Raw genomic sequence first — 25,588 nt, 5'->3', positions numbered from 1 at the left:
CAGAAAGACCAACCTCTTTATCTCTCTTTAAACATTCAGGGGGACCAGAGCTTTGAAGAAGAGAAGGACAAAAGCACTGCAAAACACACATCTGGACATGTGGTCATATGGTGTGACTTGGACACTGCTGAAATTGCATTACTTGAATTATACAGCTGCATCCTGAGTTGCCTTTTTTCTGTAGCAGCCCTCTAAGAAAAAAACAAATACAACCATTGCATCCTCGTCCTCTCTCACTGGTGGGACCCACTGTCTTGGTTTTCATTGGAGCAGATACAGGCGAGAAGGAGCATCCAGCAGGAAGAGTTTAATTAGAGATCCTGTCTGGCTGGAGAGTTCTTTATGCTCCTCTATCTAAGCAGTGCTTTTCAAACAGAGGCCACGGATCATGGGAGGAGTCTCAGTCCTTTCACAGAGGACTCTGTTAAAAAAACAGCCTGTTAGACTGATGAGGGATGAGTACAAGCAGCCTGGGAGCAAGTGATACTCTATTAGTGCTTCTGTGACACTGTCTCCTCCTCCTACTCTTGATGGTATATAATCGAAGCTCACACACAGTGGGAGCACAATCCTGGAAAAGGAGAATCAACTGGATGTAGACACTGAGACTCAGTGGCTTTATTCTGACAACAACCAGACCTCTAAATAAGGAAAAAAGGAAGATATTTTTTACTTGCACAGGTAGAAGTATTTAAAGTTTCAGAACAAACATGCTGAACCCTGGGATACTATTACTACTAAATTATTGCCTTAGTGTTGGGGAAGCATTTACGGCCAATTCAGATACAACAGGAAAGAAGCAGTACCAGATCCAGAATGGGCCATGCACCTACACCTTTCTGCTGCCAGAACCACAGGACTGCGGAGGCCCTTCGAGCACCTACACCAACAAAGTGCAACGAGATGACCTGGTTGACTATGACAGCTCAATCCAAAGACTGGAACAACTAGAAACCATCATGGAAAACAACACGCAATGGCTGCAGAAGGTACAACATTTCTCTTGTATATCACTGTAAAGAAAGTAGAAGTGCTTTTCAAAAGTAGATTAATTATATTTTAGGACACCTTCAGACTTGACGATTTGGTGCAGAGTTTCATGTCAGAGATAGTTTTTTCCCCTTCCTTTTTTAAAAAATTATTTTGAAAGCAGTTTTCTAAATATATATGTGAATTGCACCCGAGTCTGCCTAAAAGGGTGGTCAGAAGAACATTTCACATGTACTGCAATACAGTTTGAGTTGGTATGAAAGCAACTGTCCTAACTTGCAAATCATTACTGATGATGTATAATTTGTATATTTGCATGCTACCACTTACAAAAAACAATTAATTTCTTGTATCTGTCTGTCATCTCTTGCAATGGTAGATAAATGTAAGCGCTGATTTGTGCGTGTAAAGTTTCGGTGGTAAGCTTCCGATAGTACTTGTTGTGGCACTCAGGTTCAGACCCAAATGTAATGTGAAAAGAGACCACTAGAAGGAGGGGAGAGGGTGTTAGAATCAAATTCACACCAACCAACCAAACCAAGACTTAAAGCCAAACAACTTTATAACTTCAGTGTGTTCAAGCAGCTAAAAAAAAAATTCAGGAAACAACATTAAATGCTTGGATTTAAATGAATAAACGTCATTGCTTATTATATGATCTGACCAAAGCTTCATTTTTCCAAATTCCAAGAGCTGGATTACATAAGCACTGACTTTAAGCAAAGGACCTGTGCACTAAACCGAGCTGACCTGCACCAAAGTTATAATTGTTTGTTCCTGCTTTAAACGAGCCAGATGTGACGCCCTTAGTTTTGAATTGGAGCATTTGTTTAGGAAGCTGGCACATTTCCTCCACTAGTTCTATGCATTATTGGCAACACAGAAATCATGCTCTTATCCGCACAAAACGAATCAGTCTAAGATAGTCTGAACAAGGTGGTTTCAGCCTGATTGAAAACCAACTCTGGAGCAGTTTACTTGTGGTGTCTGTGTCGCAGTGTCTGATTCTGTGGATGAGCACAATACTTCTTGCAGCTGAAAACCAAAAAGCACCTCTTCCCATTGCTCTTTACCAAAACAGGTGCAAGAATGCTGTTGCAGCCTGGACTCTTGCTCTAATTGATACATAATTATTTATAGAGTGGTGTGCAATATTGACAAAAATATATATCTCTGTATTTTCTGTTTTTTGTCACTAATAATAATTTCATGATATTTTGCTGAGTGTGTTTTTGGGCTGGTACTTTTACTGGGTAAGGCCTGTATTGGACAGTAACATTCTGTGTGGTGATTAGTTCACACCAGTGACTTTTTCATTATACCCTATTAGATGCATGCATCATGTTATGTTTAAAAAAATGTTTTTTTTGAATATTGAAATATGAAATCATTTTTTAAAAAATGACACTTGTCAATATCATATTTGCAATAGTGCTGATATTTGGTAAAAAAAAAAAAAAAAGCATGCTTGCTTATGTGATATTATTGCTTAACTATATCATATAGAAGTAAAAGATTTTGGGGGCATTCTAACTGCATTCTACTGAAAAAAAGTGGGTTAGAAACAATTTGCAAATTTTACAGCATAATACAAAGAAATAGCAAGTAACACACTTAACTAAATTTTATGCATTGCAAAACACACACACGTATATATGTATATATTAAGCCAACAATTTACAAAAATGAGACATGTTAGCTAAATGGGCTTGGCGGTAAAATTCGTATTTAAAGGGGTCATAAGATGCGATTTAAATTTTTCCTTTCTCTTTGAAGTGTTACAAGCTCTTGGTGCATAAAGAAGATCTGTAAAGTTGCAAAGACTAAAGTCTCAAATCCAAAGAGATATTCTTTATAAAAGTTAAGAGTCAGCCACGCCTACCAAAAACGGCTCGTTCTAACCCCCCCCCCCCCCCCCCACATGTCTACGTCACGATGTGGGAAGATTTGCATAACGCCGTCCAAATGTTCACGCAAAGAAAGGCGGCATAACTTTTATTCTCGCTGTAGTATTGTTGTTGCCGTGTGTTTCATTGTGAAAGCGAAACTACTTTGTTTGGCCTTCCAAAAGAGGAAGATACCCGCTTGTCATGCCTAGAGCTGATCCGTGCTGGTCGCTGAGGAAATACATCAACTTCGCGCTGTGGATCGCCGGATCGGCTTTCACCGTGGATGAAGCGGAGTCCAGCCCAGGGTCGTCATCATGTGGTTGCAGCAAGCCCGCCGGCCGCTCCTTCGTTGAATCCGCCGGCCGCGCCGTTCTCAAGCCCACCAGCCTTGGCTCACTCAGCCATTCCTCACTCTAGCTGCCGGCCTCCGCTCACTCTAGCCTGACGGCCGTTCCTCACTCTAGCTGCCAGCCTCCGCTCAAGCGTAAACATTTCATTACTCCAAATACACAAAATAATGTTCTTTTTAGCAACATAATATGACCCCTTTAATAGTAGTAGCCAACCATTAAACAGCTGGTTGACAATCTAGAATATATCTAGTATCATATATATAATTTGTGACTTTTGAACAAAAATACATGTTAATTCTAATTCAGTGTTTTAAAATATTATACACTATTTTACAAAATGTGGGGTTTCTGTGACTGTACAAAGCTCATGACATGAGGCACACCCCATTTAATTTCTGATTGTTTTTAATTTTTTTCCACAGCATCTAGCTGTAACATTCTAGCACTTAGTCTTAATTTCACACCTGACAACGTTGACGCTCTAGACCAGGGTTTCATAACCCTACATAAAAAAAGGTGCTAACCAGCTATTAAATTAAAAGTATGAAATGTTGAGATGATTGAGTACAGTGTACAAGTGTCAAGTGTCATCTGAAAATGTTTTAATGCACATTAAACTACTACAAAAAACATGATTTTCTATTTTAGAAACACTGTCATGCAGGGCAAAAAGTGAACTCTTGCATCCTCTTGGAAGCAAAAGAAACAATATTTTGGTATGGCAGAAGAAGGGCTCTTCCTCTTAGCAGTCCATTCTAAGATCTCAATCTAAGGTCAGAGGAAATCACTTCCCCCTCTTTTGGCTCTCAAGAACTGTACTATGAGAATCTCACATTATTGGGATATCTGATTAATAAGTGGCCAAGCCTAGCAAAACAATGTGTAAGTATGTGGTCACACTTTCATGTAAATAGGCAGAAGAAACAAGCCGCCAGTTGAATCCTTTGGAGCAGGAGTAAACAACTGATTAGATCAGCTTGCAACCTGATTACAGTGTTCACAAATTAAAAAATATTCATGCTAAAGTGCAGTAGTAATTAGTCTTTCATACTTTGCAAACAAACAAACAGTGGCAAGGCCACTGCAATTTTCTTTTCCTCTCAGCATTCTAGAAATGTTTGCATTGAGGACGAAACTTGTAACTCACTTCCATCCTGTTTGTTTGAGTGTTGGCTCATTTCAGGAACTCAATACAGGAAAGACAACATACGAGGATTTGCACTCAACACTGCTGAGTTTGAAATTCTTTCATGGAGCGTCAACTCAAAGTGTACATGCCTTAACAAAATGTCAATTTCAGCACAAATGTTCAAGAAACTGAACATTTTACCAACAAAGTCTTGAAAGTCTCATACTGTACTATTCCAAACAACAGCCATTTTTAAAATGACATTATCATCTGTGTCTACAGTGACATTTATGTTGACTAGCTTAACAAACAAACAGCTTGCTCCACATCTGCTAACAGAGATAGAATTGTCATATTGTGCTATCCCTTCATCAATACAAGCTCAAGAAAGCCTAATTTACAAAAGTTATTTTCTACAAACAACTTTCCTTGATTATTAAATGTCTTGCGACAGTTGAATTTTTCAGGGTATGCATTTCTGTAATTCAGAGGTTGAGGCTGTATTTTCTGTAGTCTTATCTAAAAATTGCAGGTGCATCTGCAAAAGCTACATTCAGCATCGAAAAACAGCAGCAGAACATCCCTCTCTCAGAATCATATACATGAAGAGATGCAGATAGTGGTATCATATAGAAAAACAAAGAGATGCAGATAGTGGTATCATTGACTTCAGATGCAACAGTTTTCAGAAAAATCAAATAATCTGATTTCATCCACAGCTGGAGAACTACATCCAGGAGAACCTCAAACAAGACATGGCCCAAATTCAAAATAATGCGGTGCAAAACCACACAGTGACCATGATCAAGATTGGGACCAGCCTCCTGAGTCAGACAGCAGAGCAAACCCGAAAAATCACTACTGTTGAGGCTCAGGTGAGGGTTGTTAATTCACTGTCTAATTCAGCAGGCATGGAGTCAGTTTTAATAACTAACAGGACTCGACTGTTTTTTTCTATTGGCCTGGTTTGGACAGTTGTTTGGAATTTTACTTGCCCTGCTAAAATGTTTGCTGGCTACACCACATGAGTTCATTTTGTATAAACAGTGTATGACACCAAAAATGTAGATCACTAGGAAAATTTCAATACAGCAGCAAAACTACTATTAGCCAAACTAATATAAGTTCAGACATAAAGACAAGTGAACAGCCAGTAATGGAATTTGTATCAATAGAAATATGAGATTTCTGATTTTAAAGAAAAAAATAAATCAAATCTGACAAAAATCTGGAATAGTTGGTCAAATGGTCAAAACCAGTGGTTTCTTTACATAATTACCTTTTTGGCTACTTTGTAGTTTTTCTGAGTATCAACGATATTAACTTTTACTCACTACTTGACTACATTTTTTAATATGTACTCTTTACTCCAATTCATTTGTGTCACATTTTGCATGGCATCTAACTTTTTCTGCTACAAAAGTAGTAATATCGCCATCTACAGGACACTGACACAATTTGACAGTACAGCATTTTGTGTGTTTTGCCCTTAGTCACCCAAACTTGCCAACAAGTCTACTTAACGTGAATGCATTAGCAGGTAGTTGTGAATCTCAGGTGTTTTATATATGAGATGAGGGCATGGCTGAGACCTTTTAATGGATATTGGTTGACTTACGCCCTTTTTGAGTACTTGAGCTCAGCTGAGCCTTCAGTGTTTGTAGACATTTAAGGCTGTGTCAAATTTGATTTACTGCAATTTTGAGGTATTCAGATTTATTTTGATTTTAGAAAAACACATGATTGGCTCTCCACACTGTTTATGCTGTAAGGTATCTGTACTTTTACTGAAGTATGGTTTACAGGTACTCTGGCCAAAACACTTTTTCTAAAACTAAGTCATACAGGTTTCTCTCTCTCTCTCTCTCTCTCTCTCTCTCTCTCTCTCTCTCTCTATATATATATATATATATATATATATATATATATATATATATATCTATCTACAATCAATATGTAAATGCCTGAATACCATGGGCCTCATATATAAAGTCTGTATATCAGTGTCGTACACACTTTTTTTGTCAGAGTACTGCAGGTTTTTGGAAATGTAAGCTGTTCTTGCAGCTCGCTGTTCTAAATGAAAGGATTTGGACGATGACTGGTGAACATTCATATGTTAATGACATTGATTATGAGTCGTTTACAAGGCAGAGAGCTGAAACCATTCAGTTGTGCACAAGTTCAAGGTCATTTGCGATTCATAGATTTCACATGTACATGCATTTACTGTATGTGCGTTCATTCTATGAATCACACATACACATATTTGAGAGATAATCGAAAGATCAAATTTAGGATGGTTTCTGCACAACATTTTAAAATGAGGCCCCATGAGTGCATAATGGAAAAGAGGAGAATATGAGAGTTGAATGAACAGCCAGGCTTTTAGTATAGGTTGCTCAAAAGTCTCAATTAGTGTAAGTGCACTTCTTAAAGACCTGAAAGAGGAAACAATATTATACTCTACAAAATGTTGTGGAGAACTGCCAAATTGTTCCGAAGATGGTTTTACAGTTAAAAAGTCAGTGGAAGACCACAGCAGCTGAAAAACTACAAAACACCTTCAGAGAAGAGAGTGATTCAATGTCTGCAAGTTATATGGAAATACTCATGATTTGCAAAGTCTTATCTAAGCTACATTCTGTGGGAAACACAATGTCCATTTTCATCTTTAGGTTATTAACCAAACAACTCGACTTGAACGTCAGCTTCTTGAGAACTCCATTTCAACCAGCAAACTGGAAAAAGAAATTCTACAGCAGATAAATGAAATCAACAAACTGAATGAAAAAAACAGGTAAACATTATTAATTGGACTACTTAAAAAAACATCACCACACATTGCCTCTCCAAACTCTTTAATTTGCTTTAAACTTTAAGTATGTAAAGATCCGTTCAAGTCACAGGCACTTTTCTACACACTTCACGTTGCTGACTCCTTTCAGAGTTTAAAACATCTTTGTAGAAGATTGTTTTTCGAAGCTTGTTCTTTTGGTTCCTGTCAGTGTCCTGGAGAAGCGAGTGGAGAACATTGAAGGAAAGAGAAATACTGAGCTAGAAAACCTCAAAGAGGAGAAGGAACAGCTCAAAAAGCTGGTGGAAAAGCAGACTAACATAATGAAAGAGATGGAGCAACAACTGCTCCGAACTTCCTCCGATAACTCTGCAATGAAGCAGCAGCAGCAAGAACTGACAAATAGAGTCAACAACCTAATCCACACAATATCTGTGGGTAAGTGACCATCCGCTTGCATCAGCATTTCAACTGAATTCGCACATGGGACCTGGGGCAAAATAAAGACCCAAAACAATATTATGCCAGCTCACCAGCAGCTGTTCAAATGTTTGGGGGAAAAGTTCAACCGTAAATCAGACAGAGACACATAAAAACACATTCATCACTGGAGTACAATAAACATATAATATGCATAGTCATAGTAGAATAGTTTTAGTAAAAAAACTATAAGGCACTAGTGATCATGAAAGTATATTATTAAAACTTGACAGTAATCTTGTGAAATTACAGTCCATACGGTGACAAACAGTAAGTAAATGTGGGCACTGTGAAAAAAATCCAAAATGGTATTGAGTCTATATACTCCAGTTTTTGTACCAAAACGGTAAGCATAGCTATGTAATTAAATCCAACTTCTGGCATCCAGTATGGCTCAACAAGACATTTCTTTCATCAGGTAGCAATTCAATGATGCAGGACAACCCAGATCAGTACAATGACTGTGCTGCAGTCTTCAGTGTAGGGAACAAGGAAAGTGGGGTCTACTCATTGACCATACCCGATACAAAACAGCAGTTCAAGGTAACCTCTATCACCTTAACTCAAGTGCAAATGCAGTAACATTCAAACCTAATATTTACAAATGAAAATGTTCTCATTATTCACCCTTGTGTTGTTCTGACCATGTACTACTTTTTTTAATCAGTAAAACACAAAAGGCTGAACATCAAAATCACTATTTTCCATATAACAAAAGTGGATAGTCATTTGTATTGTATGAGCTGTTGGCTTGAAGTCCAACCCGAGTCATGTCTTGATCCCATTCCCTCACTCTGACCCCATACGTACCTGTCTACACTGTATTTCCAAAGGCAAAAATCCCAACAATAAAATGAAAGAAAATTAGCAATTGTTCAGTTAAAAAAATATGCTATTAGATATTACAAATGCCAAATGCCATTGTTTCCAAGTAACTTTTTTTTCTATTTGTATGAAATAAAAAAGTATGAACATCTGCCTAATATCTTAAAAGAAGTATTAAAATAATATGTGGTTTAAAAGACATAAGGGTGACTAAATGAGAATTTTCATTTTAGGGTGAACCATTCCTTTAAGCGTGACTCTCATGCTGGAGTTCTAAACTTTCCAACAGACAGCCATTTCATAAGAAACCGTTCTTTAGAATTAATTGAAGTCAGGCAACTTTACCTCCATTTTAGACTTCTCAGCATTTTGAGAAAGTGACCAAAAAGATTTATTTATGATAAATCCTGGAAAAAAAACATGACATTAGAGTTTATGCAGAAGGACATGAAAGATTTAATTTACAGAAATGTACCACTTCTTTTTCCAGGCCTACTGTGACATGGCGACAGATGGAGGTGGATGGACAGTAATACAGAAGCGCTTTAATGGCCTTGTTGATTTTCATCAAACATGGAAAAATTACACATTGGTAGGGATTTAATGGATTTTACCTAAATTCCCTAGTTTAGACTTATGTGCCCTCCAGAAGCTTGCGTTCTGCAAGTGAATGGTGCATTATAGTGCCATCCCAAAGAGGCACAAAATCACTTTCACAGACTTTTACCTTAACTGCTGGTGGAATTACCTGCCCAACTCAATCCCAGCAGCTAAGTCGTTAGCCATCTTCAAGAAATGGATGGAATCTCTTCCATCTACACGTGACCCTCTAACACTTGCATTCTATATTCACTTTTTCTATTCTATCTACTTTTGTCTTCTGGGAAACATGTAACTATCATCTGAAGGACAGTACTAAATGCAAACTATGATATTTAGGCAAAATTTGAAAAATGTACACGTCTCCATTTTGTTCAAAAGTTTTCACCCCTGGCTCTTAAAGGGGTCATATGATGCGATTTCAATTTTTCCTTTATCTTTGGAGTGTTACAAGCTCTTGGTGCATAAAGATGATCTGTAAAGTTACAAAGACTAAAGTCTCAAATCTAAAGAGATATTCTTTATAAACGTTAAGAGTCAACAACTCCTACCTAAAACAGCTCGTTCTAACATGCCCCCACATGTCTATGTCACAATGTGGGAAGATTTGCATAACGCGGCCCAAATGTTCACGCAAAGAAAGAAGGCGTAACTTTTATTCTCGCTGTTGCCGCCGCTGCCATGTTGAGGAGTCGCTGTGTGTTTCGTTGTGAAAGCGAAACTACTTTGTTTGGCCTCCCAAAAGAGGACATGATTAGAAATCAGTGGTTAAGTTGTATTTACAATACTGTTCCAGAACAGTTCAACCCAAATATTCAGATATGTGCTGCGCATTTTATGAAGGATGGATGAGGACTGTTTCCTGAACCAGTAGCCTAATGCGTCTATGGCACAAAGGCTGTTTCTATGAAGTTGGGCAGTTCCAACTTTGCAAGTACAGTCTAGCGCTTCTGACTCACAGCCTGTAAGTACATTTTTTATATTTAAATAATTTGCCAATGATGATTCAAACGCGAGTTTTGAGGAGTGTAGAGTAGACTTGTTGTTTCTCCGATCACAAATGCAGACATGGTTTTATGTTTGCGCGACGCGATGCAACGCGTAAAAAGACAGCATAAGTCATTATAATCAGTAATTATGTCCCCACTGGATGCAACAAATGCCTCGTTTATTATGGGTTTTATTGGTTTTGTCTTGTCTAGTGATGTCTGGATCGCGAACGAATCGTTCTATTTAACCGGATCTTCTTAGTGAACCGGTCGAACCAGTTGACCAAATCGAACTGAATCGTTTGAAACGGTTCGCGTCTCCAGTACGCACTAATCCACAAATTACTTAAATTATTCGGTCTATAAACGTGCCTGGCACTCCCTCTGACGCGAAATAAACCAATATCCTGAGTTATTCAGTTACTCCTAACAGTACATTGACTGAACTGCTAAAAGAGAACCGATGATGGGATGTGCACGAGCAGAGCAGCTGGACTGAGTCTCGTCCTGCTGGGAGACGGCATCACAGTATGTTAAGGGGCGTAACATTTCCGTCACACGCTTGAGGCATTCAGCCAATCACAACGCACTAGATAGCTGGCCAATCAGAGCACACCTCGCTTTTTTAGAACGATGAGACTTGGAAAAATTGACGAGTTTCAGAAAGGCGGGGCATAGAGGAGAAACAATAATGTACATTATATGGAAAATAATGTGTTTTTTAAACCTTAAACCACATAAACACACTGCATTACACCAAATACACAACATAATGTTCTTTTTAGCAACGTCATATGACCCCTTTAATGCATCGTTTTCATCAGTGAGCGTTTGAACCTTCTGTAATAGTTGCATATGAGTCCCTCAGTTGTCCTCCGTGTGAATAGATGGATCACAAAATCATAGTCATTGTTGAAAAGGGTTCAAATTAGGGCTGCCTCCTAATAGTCGACTAACCATTAGTCGACCAGAAGAGGCTTGCTCGACCAAATTTTCGCAGAAAAAAAATCCACATTGGCGAAGTCATGCAATCTGTGACAGATAGATTGTTAGCGGCTGGCCTTTGTGCTAACAGTACATCGGGCAGGACATCCAAACGCTTGCCTATCATTCATCGACCTCAAATATGGCTTAGCATCTGAAATATGTAAGTATTAGCAACTTTACATGGCCGCTCAATCTCATGTTAACCTAGAGAAATGTACGCTGTTCATGTGTCTGTGCGGAGTGTGGAAGCACTCCGAGATCACTGCAGAAGAACCTAGAGAAGCACCCCGAGAAGCACCTAGAGATCACTGCAAGACAGATGAGGCGCTGGTGCACTTACTTGCTCTTAAAATACTCTTGTCATTTTTGCTCATACAGATAAAAATACATCTTTAGAATCTGTAAAGACTCTACATATATTTGTGTGCACTCACAATAACAACAAATCATTGCGCTTTTGTAAAATAATGAAAGCAATCAGGATGCACTTTCTGCCTCTGTGAACTTGAGCGCGAAACTCCGTGTATGCTTGCCTTAGACACGGAAAAATATATCTATAGAGAGTGAAATGTCTACTTTTAAATGAACCAATTCAAATGGAATATTCTCAGATTATGTAATCCGTATGAAACATGCATATACAGGCGCATCACTACTGCTGATGACGAGTCAGTGTCGATGACTTCGACGTTTTGCGTCGGGTGGTTCTTGCCTCTACGTCGTGCATTATCCCTTACGTATACACACACACACACACACACACACATACATATATATATATATATATATATATACACACACACATGCAAAAACCTTGCTATGTGTATTGCGTTAGACTAAGACTCGTCACAGCACTTACATATTATTGCTCTTTTATTGGTTTTGATTGCTTCTATTGTCCTCATTTGTAATTCACTTTGTAATTTCACATTGTAAATGTGTCTGATAAATGACTAAATGTTAATGTACACTACTATGAAACATGGACTTTCTGTTTTTTCATTTCAGGGGTTTGGAGATATCTCAGGTGAACACTGGTTGGGGAATGAAATCATCTCTAAGTTGACACAAGAAAAACAATATGTGCTCAGGATAGATCTGATGGACTGGGAGGGGAATACGGCCTTTTCAAAATATGAGCAGTTCTCACTAGATGGGGAGAAGCAGAATTACAGGTGAAGAATTACCCTGTGCTTTTTTATACCTGGGAGATTTGTGACTCATTTTGAGGTTTGTGTGTGTTTTAGACAATATGTTGTATGATGGTAGAATTATGCTATACCGTTTACACCACAGTAAATAGCTACATGGCTATCAGTAGGCAGGACTGCTTTTTGCTATGTAAGAGTGACAAAGAAACACGAAGGAAGAAGCTGGTATTAAGAGTTGTAGAGTAGTCCCTTTATGGTCATCAAGCATCACAACTTTCTATATTAATATTCACAGAATTGATGTGTGGTCATAGGTGTGTCTATACTGGCTATTTTATAATATCTTATTTAATTAACCTTAAATTATATTTTTTTTGGTTTGTCTCTATAAAGTCTGCTATCAGTATGTTCTCATATTTGAAATAAAACAGCAGGAAACTACGAATAAGCTGTTGATTCAGTACACACCCATGTTAACGCTGCCATTCATTCTGCCATAAAATCTCTGGAGGGCTGGCACACAATTGTCACAACTCCAAAGAAAATATTTTGCCATCTGGAAATAGTTATGGCCTATGTAACATGAAAAACTTGACACAACACAGTTCCCCTGAACAACTTTTACCATCTGGCCCCTGAACAAGCTAATGGCTAACTACCATTTTATGTTGCATGGAAGGTTTGATTTTATTAGCATTAGCATATGGCTAAATTAATGATGTGATATGCTAATAAATATATTGGATAAAACGGTCCATTTTAATTAGATCAAATTAATTATCAATACATTTTAGTACTGGATGAATTATATCTAGAACCAGTATTTCTGTCGCATCTTAAGATTAATTTTTTTCTCTTAGGTCATCAAAATGCATTTTGGGATAACTAAATCTTTGCCAGAATTATGCTGTTTTAGCATGCAACCAAAAGAAAGTATCCCGGGGAAGAAGAAAAAAAAAAAAAACATTTACCGTAAAAAGTACTGTGACAATGTATCAGGTATTACAGGATGGCATTTGTGGCCTGTATATTTTAAAGGGGCCATATTATGCTTTTTTTATTTGTTAATTTATTTTATTATTTATAGAGTTATTCTCTATATCAACAAGCACTGTTTCTGAACACCCCAAACACCTTGATTGTGTCCTGACGTCTCATCCAAAGGATGGTGACTTTAACAATATAAGTGTCCCCATCACTATACTGGGGAGCTAGGACCCACACAGACCACAGGGTGAGGACCCAATATCAGAAATTTAAACTGACAAGACTTCAAAACGCATGCAAAGAATACATTTTCATGATGACAAAGAACTGCAACTTGAGTGCGATAAAGATAATAAGAGCCTCTAGTAGTTGCCCTCAGGTCCAGTGGGATGGCTGGCATATTAGGTGGTGGGTTGAAGCAAAACTAGTCTTTACATGAGATGACCTTTTATTATTTGACTCTGACCATGACAACTCAATTACTCCATTAACTTGGTGCTGGATCTGCTGGCGGAGTTTGATCTAATCTCAGGCTATAATTTAAATCTGAGTAAGGGTGAATTAATGCCCATAAATATGGCCTAAGAAAACTCATTAGCATCTCTGCTTTTCAGACCTTCTTTAGAGTTTTAGGTATTTGGGCATAAGCATTACAAAAAACTTTGTTCCACTGCTTAAACGTCCTGCACAGGATTTTAGTCATTGGCATCTCCTCCTTCTGTCCCTTGTTGGTAGGATTAACTGTATTAAGATAAAAATGATTCAGTTTGCCTGTCTATAAAACATTGTCAATATTTGTGTATATATCTGTACCTATTTTTACTTAATCTTAGCCTCTAAATCAAATCACTGGTGAGTGAAATCTAAAAATTGATTATCCAGTGGCTAATGACAGACATTATTTAATCTTTCTGTGTGAACTTTTAGTTGCATATACCTTTGGGAACATCCTTCCTGTCTGGCAAGTCTAGGATGTCTTAAAATTATGTCTATGTATGTTACAGTTCAAGGATTGGCACTTTTTAATGTTTGATTTAAAGCTTTTAATTTGACAGACCAGAAAAATCTACTGACAATGTATGTAATTTATTATACATTTCTATGTACCCCGACTAAAGGAAAATGCAATAACTTAAAAAGACTGAGAATTTAGAGTTTTATGCATTTTAGCTGTTGATGTGTTTTGCCTTGTCTTATTCATAAATTGTAGAAAGGAAATATAATCAACTGATATTTATAACATATTATGTATATGTCTGCATTTACAATTCTATAGGATACACCTCAATGGCTACAGTGGAACAGCAGGGAGAACCAGTAGCATGGGACAGCCAGGAAGTGATTTCAGCACAAAAGACATAGACAATGACAAATGTGTTTGCAAATGCTCACAAATGCTTTCAGGAGGTAAGAGCAGAGTACTTCCAAATAAATATATAGTTCAGTCATGAAACTCTAGATGGCACAGGCGACGGGTTGTTAACGTAACTGATGCTATTCAGAGAGTTAAACAACTTGGCACAAGCTGATTGGTTCATGCTGCATATGCAGCCAATGAGCTTACTGCCTTGCATTTATATGGCTGGCTAGCATTCACTTGAGATTCCTGCAGCGCGCTTTCAGAGTTTCTCTGAAACCATACACCTTCCCCAGCTCCACCTGTATAGATCTGCTACGGGTTATTTTATATGCTATTTGTGCAGCAGCAGCATGTCTTAAATACTCACGGCACCATATCGCCATATGCATTGGCAGTAGCAAGTGCCTGTACTTGATTGCAGCAGCAGCAATAATCTACAACTACAGCAATAACCAACAGCAGCAGCAATTCAGCAGCAGCGTAGCAGATCTATTCCGCCAAGACCAAATACATTAACATTGTCATATCCATCACCATGCTAAAATCTTCCGAGAGTTGTCATGATTGAACTTAATATATAATTGTTGTATTGTATGCTTTATAAATGTCTTATTCTAATGGATTTGGAGCGCTCATCAAATTCCTTTTTTTTTTTTACTTTGGTACTTGGCACTACCCCAGAAATCTGTATAGAATATATTTTGTATATGGGTCATGGCTAACCAGTAAAATTAGCCAGGAATTAATCAGCTCATTTGGGAATTTAGCCCTCATGAATGCTGACATTAAAGGGGTCATTAACTGAGAAATTCCCTTGATCTTTTGATATATAAGAGCTCATTGTGCTATAAAAACAGTCTAAGTTTCAGAACTCAAAACTAGTCTAAAAACAGCTTATATTTAAGCCAATCTGCCAAAATGACTAGTTTTGGAATGTGCCACTTTATGATGTAATAGTGTGGCTAAACACCGCCTCCGCAGAAGATCACTGCTGGTTTAGCCCCGTCCACTGATTCACGCACGTTGTAGGTACCGTATTGGCCCGAATATAAGATGACCCTGATTATAAGACGACCCCCCTTTTTCCAGATGTACCTTTTAGAAAAAGGCTTTTTAAAAGCCAAATCTTGTTTTTTCTCAGTAAAACACATTTTGTCTTCAATTATTTTCATATAGCATATTTTTCCTATTTTAATTTTTGTTAAATTTTTGGTAAAATGTACCAACAATCACATAAAAAAAAAAATACACTTAAAAAAAAAACAAAAAAAAAACAGGTAGCTCATCTGAATTAGGACATTTAGGCTATCTATCTAATAGTAGCCTACCAAAATCTTATTAAGAGTAGAAGTTAAATCTTACTGTAGTCTTCAAATCTGGGTACTGTCTTACGTTTTAAAATCACAAAGGGAGTTCAGGCCCATCAGGCCAACGTGACAGTCACGACTCATGCAGCTGTAAGGTTTTCTATTTCTTTTGTTTTTACTCGCGATCTTTACAACACGCATTACATTACGTATTTCATGGCACACTCGTTTTATGCTTATTTGGCGCCACCTATTGTTGTGGGTGTATTATTGACATGTCAAAGTCTAGACCCTGAATATAAGACGACCGTGTTTTTTCAGATGTATTTCCAAGAAAAAAACATCGTCTTATATTCGGGTCAATACGGTAAATGACAAGAGCGGCAAATGCAGAAACCAAAAGATAAACTTCATTTGATGAACTTTATTTTTAATTGAATTGCCAGACCGCGTCGGTAAGAACTTGGTTCTTTGTTCAATTGATTTTTACTGTGGATTCGTTTACAAAAAAGGCACAATTTGAGGCAGAATTTTCAGAAAGATTGAAACTAAAAGACGATACTGTACCGACTATTATTGGATACAAGGTTGCACCCTTCATTTGTGAGTGACTGTTTTCATTACGTGATCACTACTGCTTTGTCTGTTATTACAGATCGTTTGATATGTACTATTTAGTATTTATGCATTTTTAACCTAAAACACAGCAGCATCCATCTAGGAAGGAGGAAGGCTGTCAGACAAACATACACATCTGTTAGCCAATCATAGCAGTGGGCGTTTACTTCTGAGTCTACAATCAGTCACACCTATTCAAACGGAGCGTTCTGATGAGGGGGTCAAAACAGGACAGAAAATAGCCTATTGCTTCTAAATTATGTTTTTTAAAAAATGTAAAATTACAATAACATTATAAGTGGACCTATTGCGTATCCACATATTATATATTTCCAACTATACTATTAAGTTCTCGAGAATGGAAGTTTCAGACTATAAAGGTAAGAATGAATTGGTCTTCATCTTAAATTCATGTGTTTTCCATCACCATTTGATATTTTTCCCCTCAAATGCTGAAAACACAGTTTATACAGTGTGTGGAGTTTCTGTAACTGTCCAAAAGCCCTTGCTTGTGAGCCTGGGGTATGTTTACGGCCAACGTTTTGTGTTGTCACAATACACAGTTGCCAGTTAGTTTTCATGTCCTAACCAAAGAATATATTTTTGTTGTATCATTTAGGTTGGTGGTTTGATGCCTGTGGACCATCTAATCTCAATGGCGTATACTACCAGCAGGGGCAGAACACCAATCGGTTCAATGGTATCAAATGGTACTACTGGAAAGGTTCGGCATATTCACTAAAGGCCACCACTATGATGATAAGACCATCGAACTTCTGAGCCTCTACTTCTAACGCACAATAATTACTGATGTCACTGCTTGTCTTATCCTGTAAGGAAAATTTTGGTGGGTTGACCTTCATGCACCTCTGATAAATGATTATTACTAAGAAGATAAAGCACATGAAAAAAGCAAAGACGGCTTTGTTTCGGTGTTAAACAGCTAATCAACTGAACACAAAAACATGACTTACAACATATTAAAATGGAGCTTCATCAATGGACAAGTTTTGTTGAAATGGAAGTATGAATGCTTGCTGTTAAATGAAGACAATAATTGAAGACTAACAGCTGTAAAGGGGACACAGCTGTAAACGGAATTACCTTGATGCTTCACAGAATTTCTAAAATCTATATATAGATAAGTAGAATTAACTATTATTTTCTTATTGTGTTTATTTTATTTGTAATTAATATATTGTAAATACCAAATTATTTACAGAAATTGATATATTTTCAATGTAACCATGGTACAAGAGTGATTTAAATGCATAATGCTGAGGACATTCTTTACATTTGTCTTACAAATTTTTACTCTACAAAGCTGTTGTTTACACATGGTTTAGTGCTTTTGACCTTCTTGTGGATTTCTTAACTGTGGGCATTTGTTGACAGATGACCAGACTCCACAGCATTCCTTAAAGGTTTATTTTACCCAAATGGAAAACCTTTATGTTGTTCCAAATTAAAATTGTCATAATTTACTCACCCCCATGTCATTCCAAATCCTTAAGACTTTCATTCATCTTTGAAAAACAAATGAATATTTTTGTGGGTTTATGTTTCATTAGCTGAAACAATAGCTCTATTTATTTAAAGACCAACAAAGTAGCAAATAGTTTTTCACTATATACAGGCTCATTCAGGTTCTCTCCACCTTTTTCCTGAATGCTGAAGTCTTGTCCAACTCAAATACATTGAAAACAGTTGGGTGCTCATTCTACATACAGCTCTCGATCGCGTGAAGTTCGGGAGGGTTTGTCCACAAAATGCATACTTTCTTTGGGGAGTATTTTAACATAAGCGCAGACCATTGGAGACAGTCAAACAAGTACAGTATGTCACTTCATAGATGTTTCAAAGTCCCAAAAATGGTAATTAAACATGTTCAATCTTTGAAAACTAGCACCGACCAACACCAATAGTAACAGTAACATGCTAATCAGACAAAACATGTCTGTTACCTTCTGTCGGCGTAGTGTGAATTGGCATTTAGCATCATGGCAGCACTCATCTGTAATTTTCTGTCAGGACTTCATTTGTTAAGTTTACAGACATTTCCCTTAACCCTAAAACAACTCAATTGCAATGTGTAATTTAAGATAACAGTAAAACAAATACAGAAAATTCCTTAATTTTTTACAAAATACATAAGGCCTTATTTTTTTTTACAGACTTTTCTGATAGGGTGGGATTCTTTACTCAATTTTAAATAATGCCTACTGGCAAAAAGGCTCAACATAAGGAGAGCTTTATGTACACGTTTAACATTATTACTTAATATTACATTGTACTTGTGTTTTTATTTACTTTTGACAGACATTTCATTCGGAAGAAAATTAATTTTGAAAGATGCCATACAGCCCTTACTGTATATTGATTTCAATGCTTCATATGGACTCTGACAATCTATTCTTATAAATCAACTGTCCAAGCAGTTACAAAAAATGATGTTCAGCACAAACAGGAAACAACTTTTACGTGAAACTATGTGCTAATTGTGGTGCATCTGCAAAGTGCTCTATTTTAACTGCACATCTTGGAAATGTGATTTAATAGTGCTCAAGTGCCACATTTTAAACTCCAATTGCTACAAAAGTTAATTTGAGCTCAATGCCTGAGAGAAGTGATGAAACTAATTTACTTCTAAATAAACCCATGTCATGTATAGCTTACATGTTTGTCTTAAGAAGTACAAGAAAGTTGGTTGTATTGTCCAGGCCTGCACTATTTATAATGACCTTCACCTAAATCAGAGAGCAATTTTAAAGTTTTAGCCACAAAAGTTAAGAGTGGTGAAAAGTACGTCAGAGGGAACATTCAACCAACCTATTAATATGCTGAAATCTGAAGCTACTAATCTCTGTTTTTCTATTTTCTACATTTATCTCAAAATGCACACACACACAATTGCTATCAGTTGTAGTATTTTTTTATTTTTTTTTTAAAAATTGCATTATGACAGTTTAGTGGAATATTAAAGGTGATAATGTCAATACATAAAGTAATATTTTAATCTAATGTATTATTATATATAATGTAATACAGCTATTCAAATTATAACCCCTATCCAACATTTCTGTTTTTAAGGCATTTGTTTGTATGATAGGGCACAAAATTGTGTTAAAAACACAAGCAAGCATTTGGAAACTCTATAACAAAACTAAACTAGCTTGAGCTGTTAGACATACATAAATTTAGCACATGAACAGCACAAGTTAAGCGGCAAATATGGAAAAGTCAAAAGAGCTCTCACAAAAGCTATAATAAATTGCTTAATTAAATTACTATGGCTACAAGACCTTAAAAGTACATAGAGACGCACCTGGCAGCCTTTTTCAGAATCCCTCAAATCTCAAATGTGTATTAATAAGCTTTCTATAATAGTTTACTGATGCATTTGTTGATTTTAATGTTTACATAAAATTTTGTTCAGGGAAGCAAAATGTCTTGCAGGTCAAGGGGGTGAAATAATTTTTATTGCAACTGTGTATATGTAAATTTTTTGTTTGCACTGAGTCAGGGCTGACTTGCATCTCCAACCAGGATTTCTTTACCCACTTTACGCAAAAAGTTAGCATCAAATTAGACAGCGTCACTGACTGATAATAGATCATATATAGATGTTTTTATAATTTAAACTCTTTAAATAAAAATGATGATTTAATGCTCATTCATCTTTTTTTGTAAAATTATAATTATGAAACATTATGGATTTATTCTTCTATTGTACCATAAATTTGTCATCGCAAATGCTAATACAAATGTCTTAAATTATTAGGTAATACTATAATGTGTTATACCTATAATTAATGTTTTAGTGATAAAGTTCATTCATACGATTAAATTAAACTTGATTAAACAAAATTAATTAAAAGACACTAAATCCCCAAATTAATCCTATGATGGGAAAATTTTTCCTGGTTACAAAAAATATTGATTGAACATTTAAAAAGGGGGGTATTCCATTTTTTCCGTTTTAATTTATTAATCAGAAAGCATGTCTAATTAAAATCATGAAACAAACAATTTAACATCAATTTATTAAAAGTTTAACAAAAATTACATGTTTAGGGCCCTATGAAATGTTTTATTTTTTCCAACCTTATGTTTTCTTGTTAACCAATTCTGTTTTAGCATGTGTAACTATTTGAAAGCATAAAACACGTTTCATTAATTCTTACAATAGCCTTATGAATTTTTTCCTCAGAAATTCTGTGTTGTGTATTACATTTTTTAAGGCATAAAACATTCATTTAATTTATCTTTTAATTAATGAAAATTATTTTATTTTTTGGAAAATAAAGGGGATTTAATACTACAATTAAAACATTGAAGAAATATTGTATGATTATTTCTTAAAAATAAGGTTTTAATAATTTTAGTAGTAGTAGTACCCTATTACATACATTCTACTGAACAATAGTAATGTATTTCTGCCACGTCTTCAAGTTAAACTGAACTTTTAATTTGACGGGTTGCAGTGAATACCTTTACATTTCTGTGTATATGATATGAGGATAGTTTTACCAAAGTCAGTCTTTGGTTTTACTCAAATAAAACGGTCAAATGCTAATGAAGTGACTCAGAGCAGTTCTGGAGATTGTTTTTTGTATTTATGTCCTTACAGTGAGAAGGCAGACCTTAATATCACTGGAAGCACCACGCGCTTCAGTAAAAGTAGTAAACAAAACCGCAGGCCTGCGCCATTCATTAACACAGAGACACGCAGAATTCATATTCAAATAGTTTTTTGCGGCTTAATATTTGCAAATACTAGTGAGAGTGTGCTCACCTGTGTGTGCGTTAGGGGTGGAACGGTTCGTGGAAAAAAATCGAACCGTACAGTTCTCCACACACGGTTCGGCACGCACTAGGACTTCTCTAGTTCAACTTAAATCTGACAACGCATCTGTAATATGGTTTGCTATAAATAACACGTAAAACAAACAGGGTTCGGCTAATGTATGTTTATGTTGATGGATGCGCATTCCATGTTCACAGGTGAGACCTGAACAGCACACGTTGATATCTGTGTTTAAGCTAAACTCATTTAAGTTTTGCCAGTTTAAACATTTAAGAGCCAGAGGACGCGAGCTCGCGGGCGCAGTGAGAAGATTTGTGCGTGCGCTCATCCGAAGCGTGCAAACCCGCGCATCAGAACCCGCACAAATATTAAGCTTTCTCTGAAGTATTGTGTTTAAATGGACAAATTCACACAAAAATTATGTCAAAATGCCCGTCTTGGTAAGTATCCTACATAGCCGGCTGATCGTACTGTATCAGTGCATTCTCTTAAAGTGACAGCACTTTCTTAATATTAAACAAACAGCAACAACAAAGAAATCACTCCCTGCTCTTGATTGAATAGCTTTTGTAACTTTAATAATGATTAATCTTTAATTTATACAGTCAAATATGCAATGCTGTTTTACATGTCATTACTTTATTCAATTTCTGTACCTGAAAACTAATGTTAGACCTACCTAAAAAACCCTGAAATCTATTTTCTTTGTATCGTTATTCTATTGTATTTATTTGTGCTGTTGCTTGTAGTTAGATCATTCTTATTTTCTTTATTTTTATTTGACAGTATAGTTTTTGCCTAAACATAGCACATACCGAACCGTACCTAAACCGTGTCTCTAAAACAGTGATACAATCCGAACCGTGAGTAAGTTGAACTGTTCCACCCCTAGTGTGCGTGCGCGATACAGAGAGCAGAGGAGACTTTTAAATGCGTGACCATGTAGAGACAGAAATGTCATGCCGTCGTGTAAATAAGATAAATAACTAGAGATGCACCAATTGCAATTTTCTTGGCCGATTCAGATTTCCGATTTTTTGGAAGTGTGACCTGCCGATACCGATTTTTGTCGATTCCGATTTTCTTTCTAAGAACTATAATTGACAGCATATACAAACAAAAATCTATGCAAATTTCAATGCAAAAATTATTTACATATTAAAATAAATTATTAAACATTACAATTCCCCAATCTGGACTAAGTTACAGATTTTCTCTCACTTAAACAATTCTCAAAATAAAGTGATCTGTGCCTGGAAAGAGGAAGAAATTGTTAACTTAAAATTAGTTCCTGTATGTAACAAAACAGCTGTCATTTCCCACTATGTTTATAAATGGTCATTTTTCCCCCCTAACCTTATTAAATTTGTCATCTTTCACATCAAATTCTTACTTTGTTTCAATTAATTCAGTTAGAATAATAAGAAACTGAAGTTGTTACCATTCAAATGAAATTAGTATTAACAAACTCTATCTTTCCACTGCTGAGGAAACAGAAGCTGCATCTGAAGTGGCATTAGATGCATTTACACGGAGAGTTTGATGAAGCTGAGGTGCCATAAATGCATTTACACTGCAAAAATTCAAATGCATAAAAACTTTTATAAGATTAATTTGTCACATATTTTTTTAAACGTACAAATAAATGTTGACAAAATGCAATGATACATTTAAATATGACTAAACCACCAGTAGGTGGTGGCAAATGTCTGTTTTAATTAGTGAGCCATTTATTCATTCATTCAACCGATTCATTCAAATGGCTGATTCATTCAGAAACGAGGCAAGTGACTGTCCTTTTGAATGGGCCACTGAATCATTGACTCACTCGATTCGTTCAAAAACGTGGGTTCATTCAGTAAGGAAACACCGCTGTGTGTTGCTCAGAAACACAAAACAGTTTTGCTGTGGCTTTGATCAGAACTATTTTCGTCAGCGAAATTGAGCAAAAACAGTCAATATTTTGTCTAAAATCTAAGTCACTTAATTTTAACTTCTTGTTTATTGAAATACTATTGTATAAAATCAGTGCCACATTGCAATCGTGTTGATACTGATATTCGGGGAAACATCGTGGCCGTATAATGTTGCTTACCTAAATCATATTTTGTAAATATCTTTTTTTTCTACTGCAGTATGCAGTTACTTTGTGTGTGCTGTCTCTCACACACTCACTCAGGCTGTGCAAGCCTCTCATCTGGCACGATATAAATACATTATCAGTCGCCGTTTACACTGAATGCAATTAAAATTAGAATCATTCTCACGTGAAACATGTTTACACACGACTGTGAGTGTGCGCGTGGCTGTGACGTCATTGCAGGCACCGCTGGCAAAAAAGGATCGGATCGGAATCAGCATGATTCGTGAGACTGACCGGCCGGTCACCGATCCGGGCCGGTCATGCGAAAAATCGGCCGATTCCGATTACTGGCTGGTCAATCGGTGCATCTCTATAAATAACATAAGGCTATTTAGTTTGTTTAATAAAACAACAAGGTATAGACTTGTTCTATAGGAAAGGTAACTTTAAGGGTGTTTTCACACATGGACTGTTGTTTCGGAACCTGGCGCGTTTCCCCCTTAGCACGGTTCGTTTGGGCATATGTGAACACGGCAATCGCACTCGGATCCGCGCCAAAACAATCGGTCCGAGATCGCTTGAACAAGGCGGTCTCGGCTCGATTGAAAACAAACTCTGGAGCGATTCGGTTGTAGCGAGAAAGCAATCCGATCCAACGGACCAACGAACCAGGCTATATCACAATGTATAATGGGTAATTACGTAAGTTCCGTGAAAAGCATTAGCTTTGTTGTTTTGCTAATACCTCAAAATGAACCTGTGAATGTCTGTGGGAGAGCACGTCTTTGCCATTCAAAAATTAAAGCGCACTTTTTTGTTTTATAATGCCGTCTTATTGCTCTTCTTTGTAGTATGTGCATTTTAAAAATGTTTTCCCAATCAATCCTGGACTCCTGCTCAAAATGATAAATTATTATTAACGACAGCTACAAAAAACCCAACAATAAGCCCGCAAAGCTGATATGGTTCCATTCTGACAGATGACAGCTGTGACAGCTCAGTGGAATCCCGGAAAATAAACCGTGGAACTTTGGCCAATGAGAGAACAGTTTACTCGCGCGTGACTTGTATTAACAAATTTGGTCCGTTTAGAAACTTTGCTGTGTGAAGCGAACCGCACCAAGAATAAAAAGCAACATTGTAATCATTTGAATCCCTGTTTCGGAACAAAGCAATCGACCTACAGGTGTGAAAACACCCTAAATTAATTATTTTGTGATCTGGCGATAAATAGAAAAAAATAAAATTAACTTGACCTTCAAGGGGGGGCTTGGGCGCCCCCCTAATATAATGGCAGGATAAACACTAGCTATGTTTCCATCCAAATATTCAAATTAAATTTATGCGCAAAACTGGAATATCGCATAAAACATGCGAATAAAGCACCGTTTCCATCCAACGAGCCAAAGAGAACAAAACCGCCACTTCCTGGTAAACTGTGGCACTAAATATCACTAAGAATATAGCAGAAGCCACTGAATATAATACTTTTCATATGTAATAAATTACTTGCGCTTCAGAGAGAGTAGACGTAACACAAAAAATGCGGTCATTGCTTTTAGATGGATGCCCGATGTTTGGGAACGCAGTCATGTAAGACAGTAATTATACAGAAATACTTTGATGACAAACTTTCCTCAGGCATTTCAGAATGACCAAAACAACATATAGATGCTGTGAACGAGATCGGTCCACTGGTTAGTCAATTTATCCCGTCTCATAGCGAAAAGTCACATGACTTCTTCAATGGTGGAATTTATTTGGTAAATGTGTTTCCATCGTAGTTTATGCACATTTTTTTCTTATCGGATATTTTTTTTTATCCTACTCTGTTGTGCGCATACATTTTTTATACGCATTTTTTGAATTTATGCACATATTGGCATTTCCATCCAGCAGTTTTTTTATGCGATAATCCAAAATGCAGTTAAAATAGGTGGATGGAAATAGCTACTACTGACTTTTTCTTATGTGTATAGAGTGTATTAACTGCATGCCCTTCTCACTAACGGTTAGAACTTTCTACCACAACCATTAATAACCCACACAACCCTCTTTAACCACTTAAAGAGATGCAAAGATGTGTTTGTTTACATTCACTGCACACTATTGTCATGACATTCTTATTTAAACTTTACAAATGATGTATCATTAAAAGTATTTAGGAGTCTGGCTTCGATATTTGACCAATATTTGTGAAATTATTTCCTAATTTCAGTCAGGAGTGCAACATTTC

At 36.6% G+C, this 25,588-nt stretch overlaps 2 protein-coding genes across 2 annotated transcripts in view; one reads left to right on the top strand and one right to left on the bottom strand.

The window, feature by feature from the left end:
• The window catches only part of LOC107568906 (microcephalin-like), a 57,602-nt gene that overhangs the window by 16,012 nt on the left and 16,002 nt on the right, over positions 1-25,588 (bottom strand). The window lies entirely within an intron of this gene.
• On the top strand, positions 661-17,939 carry angpt2a (angiopoietin 2a). The gene is made up of 9 exons (XM_016254907.1): positions 661-989; positions 5,081-5,236; positions 7,040-7,161; positions 7,370-7,596; positions 8,057-8,181; positions 8,954-9,055; positions 12,048-12,214; positions 14,454-14,584; positions 17,082-17,939. Exons 1-9 carry the CDS (start codon positions 711-713, stop codon positions 17,240-17,242), a joined length of 1,470 nt encoding a protein of 489 aa, XP_016110393.1. The 5' UTR covers positions 661-710; the 3' UTR covers positions 17,243-17,939.

This window comes from Sinocyclocheilus grahami, unplaced genomic scaffold (assembly GCF_001515645.1).
Source record: "Sinocyclocheilus grahami isolate Dianchi unplaced genomic scaffold, SAMN03320097.WGS_v1.1 scaffold1292.1, whole genome shotgun sequence".
In the NCBI taxonomy this organism is placed as follows: Eukaryota; Metazoa; Chordata; class Actinopteri; order Cypriniformes; family Cyprinidae; genus Sinocyclocheilus; species Sinocyclocheilus grahami.
This window is presented reverse-complemented; position numbering and strand designations above follow the sequence as displayed.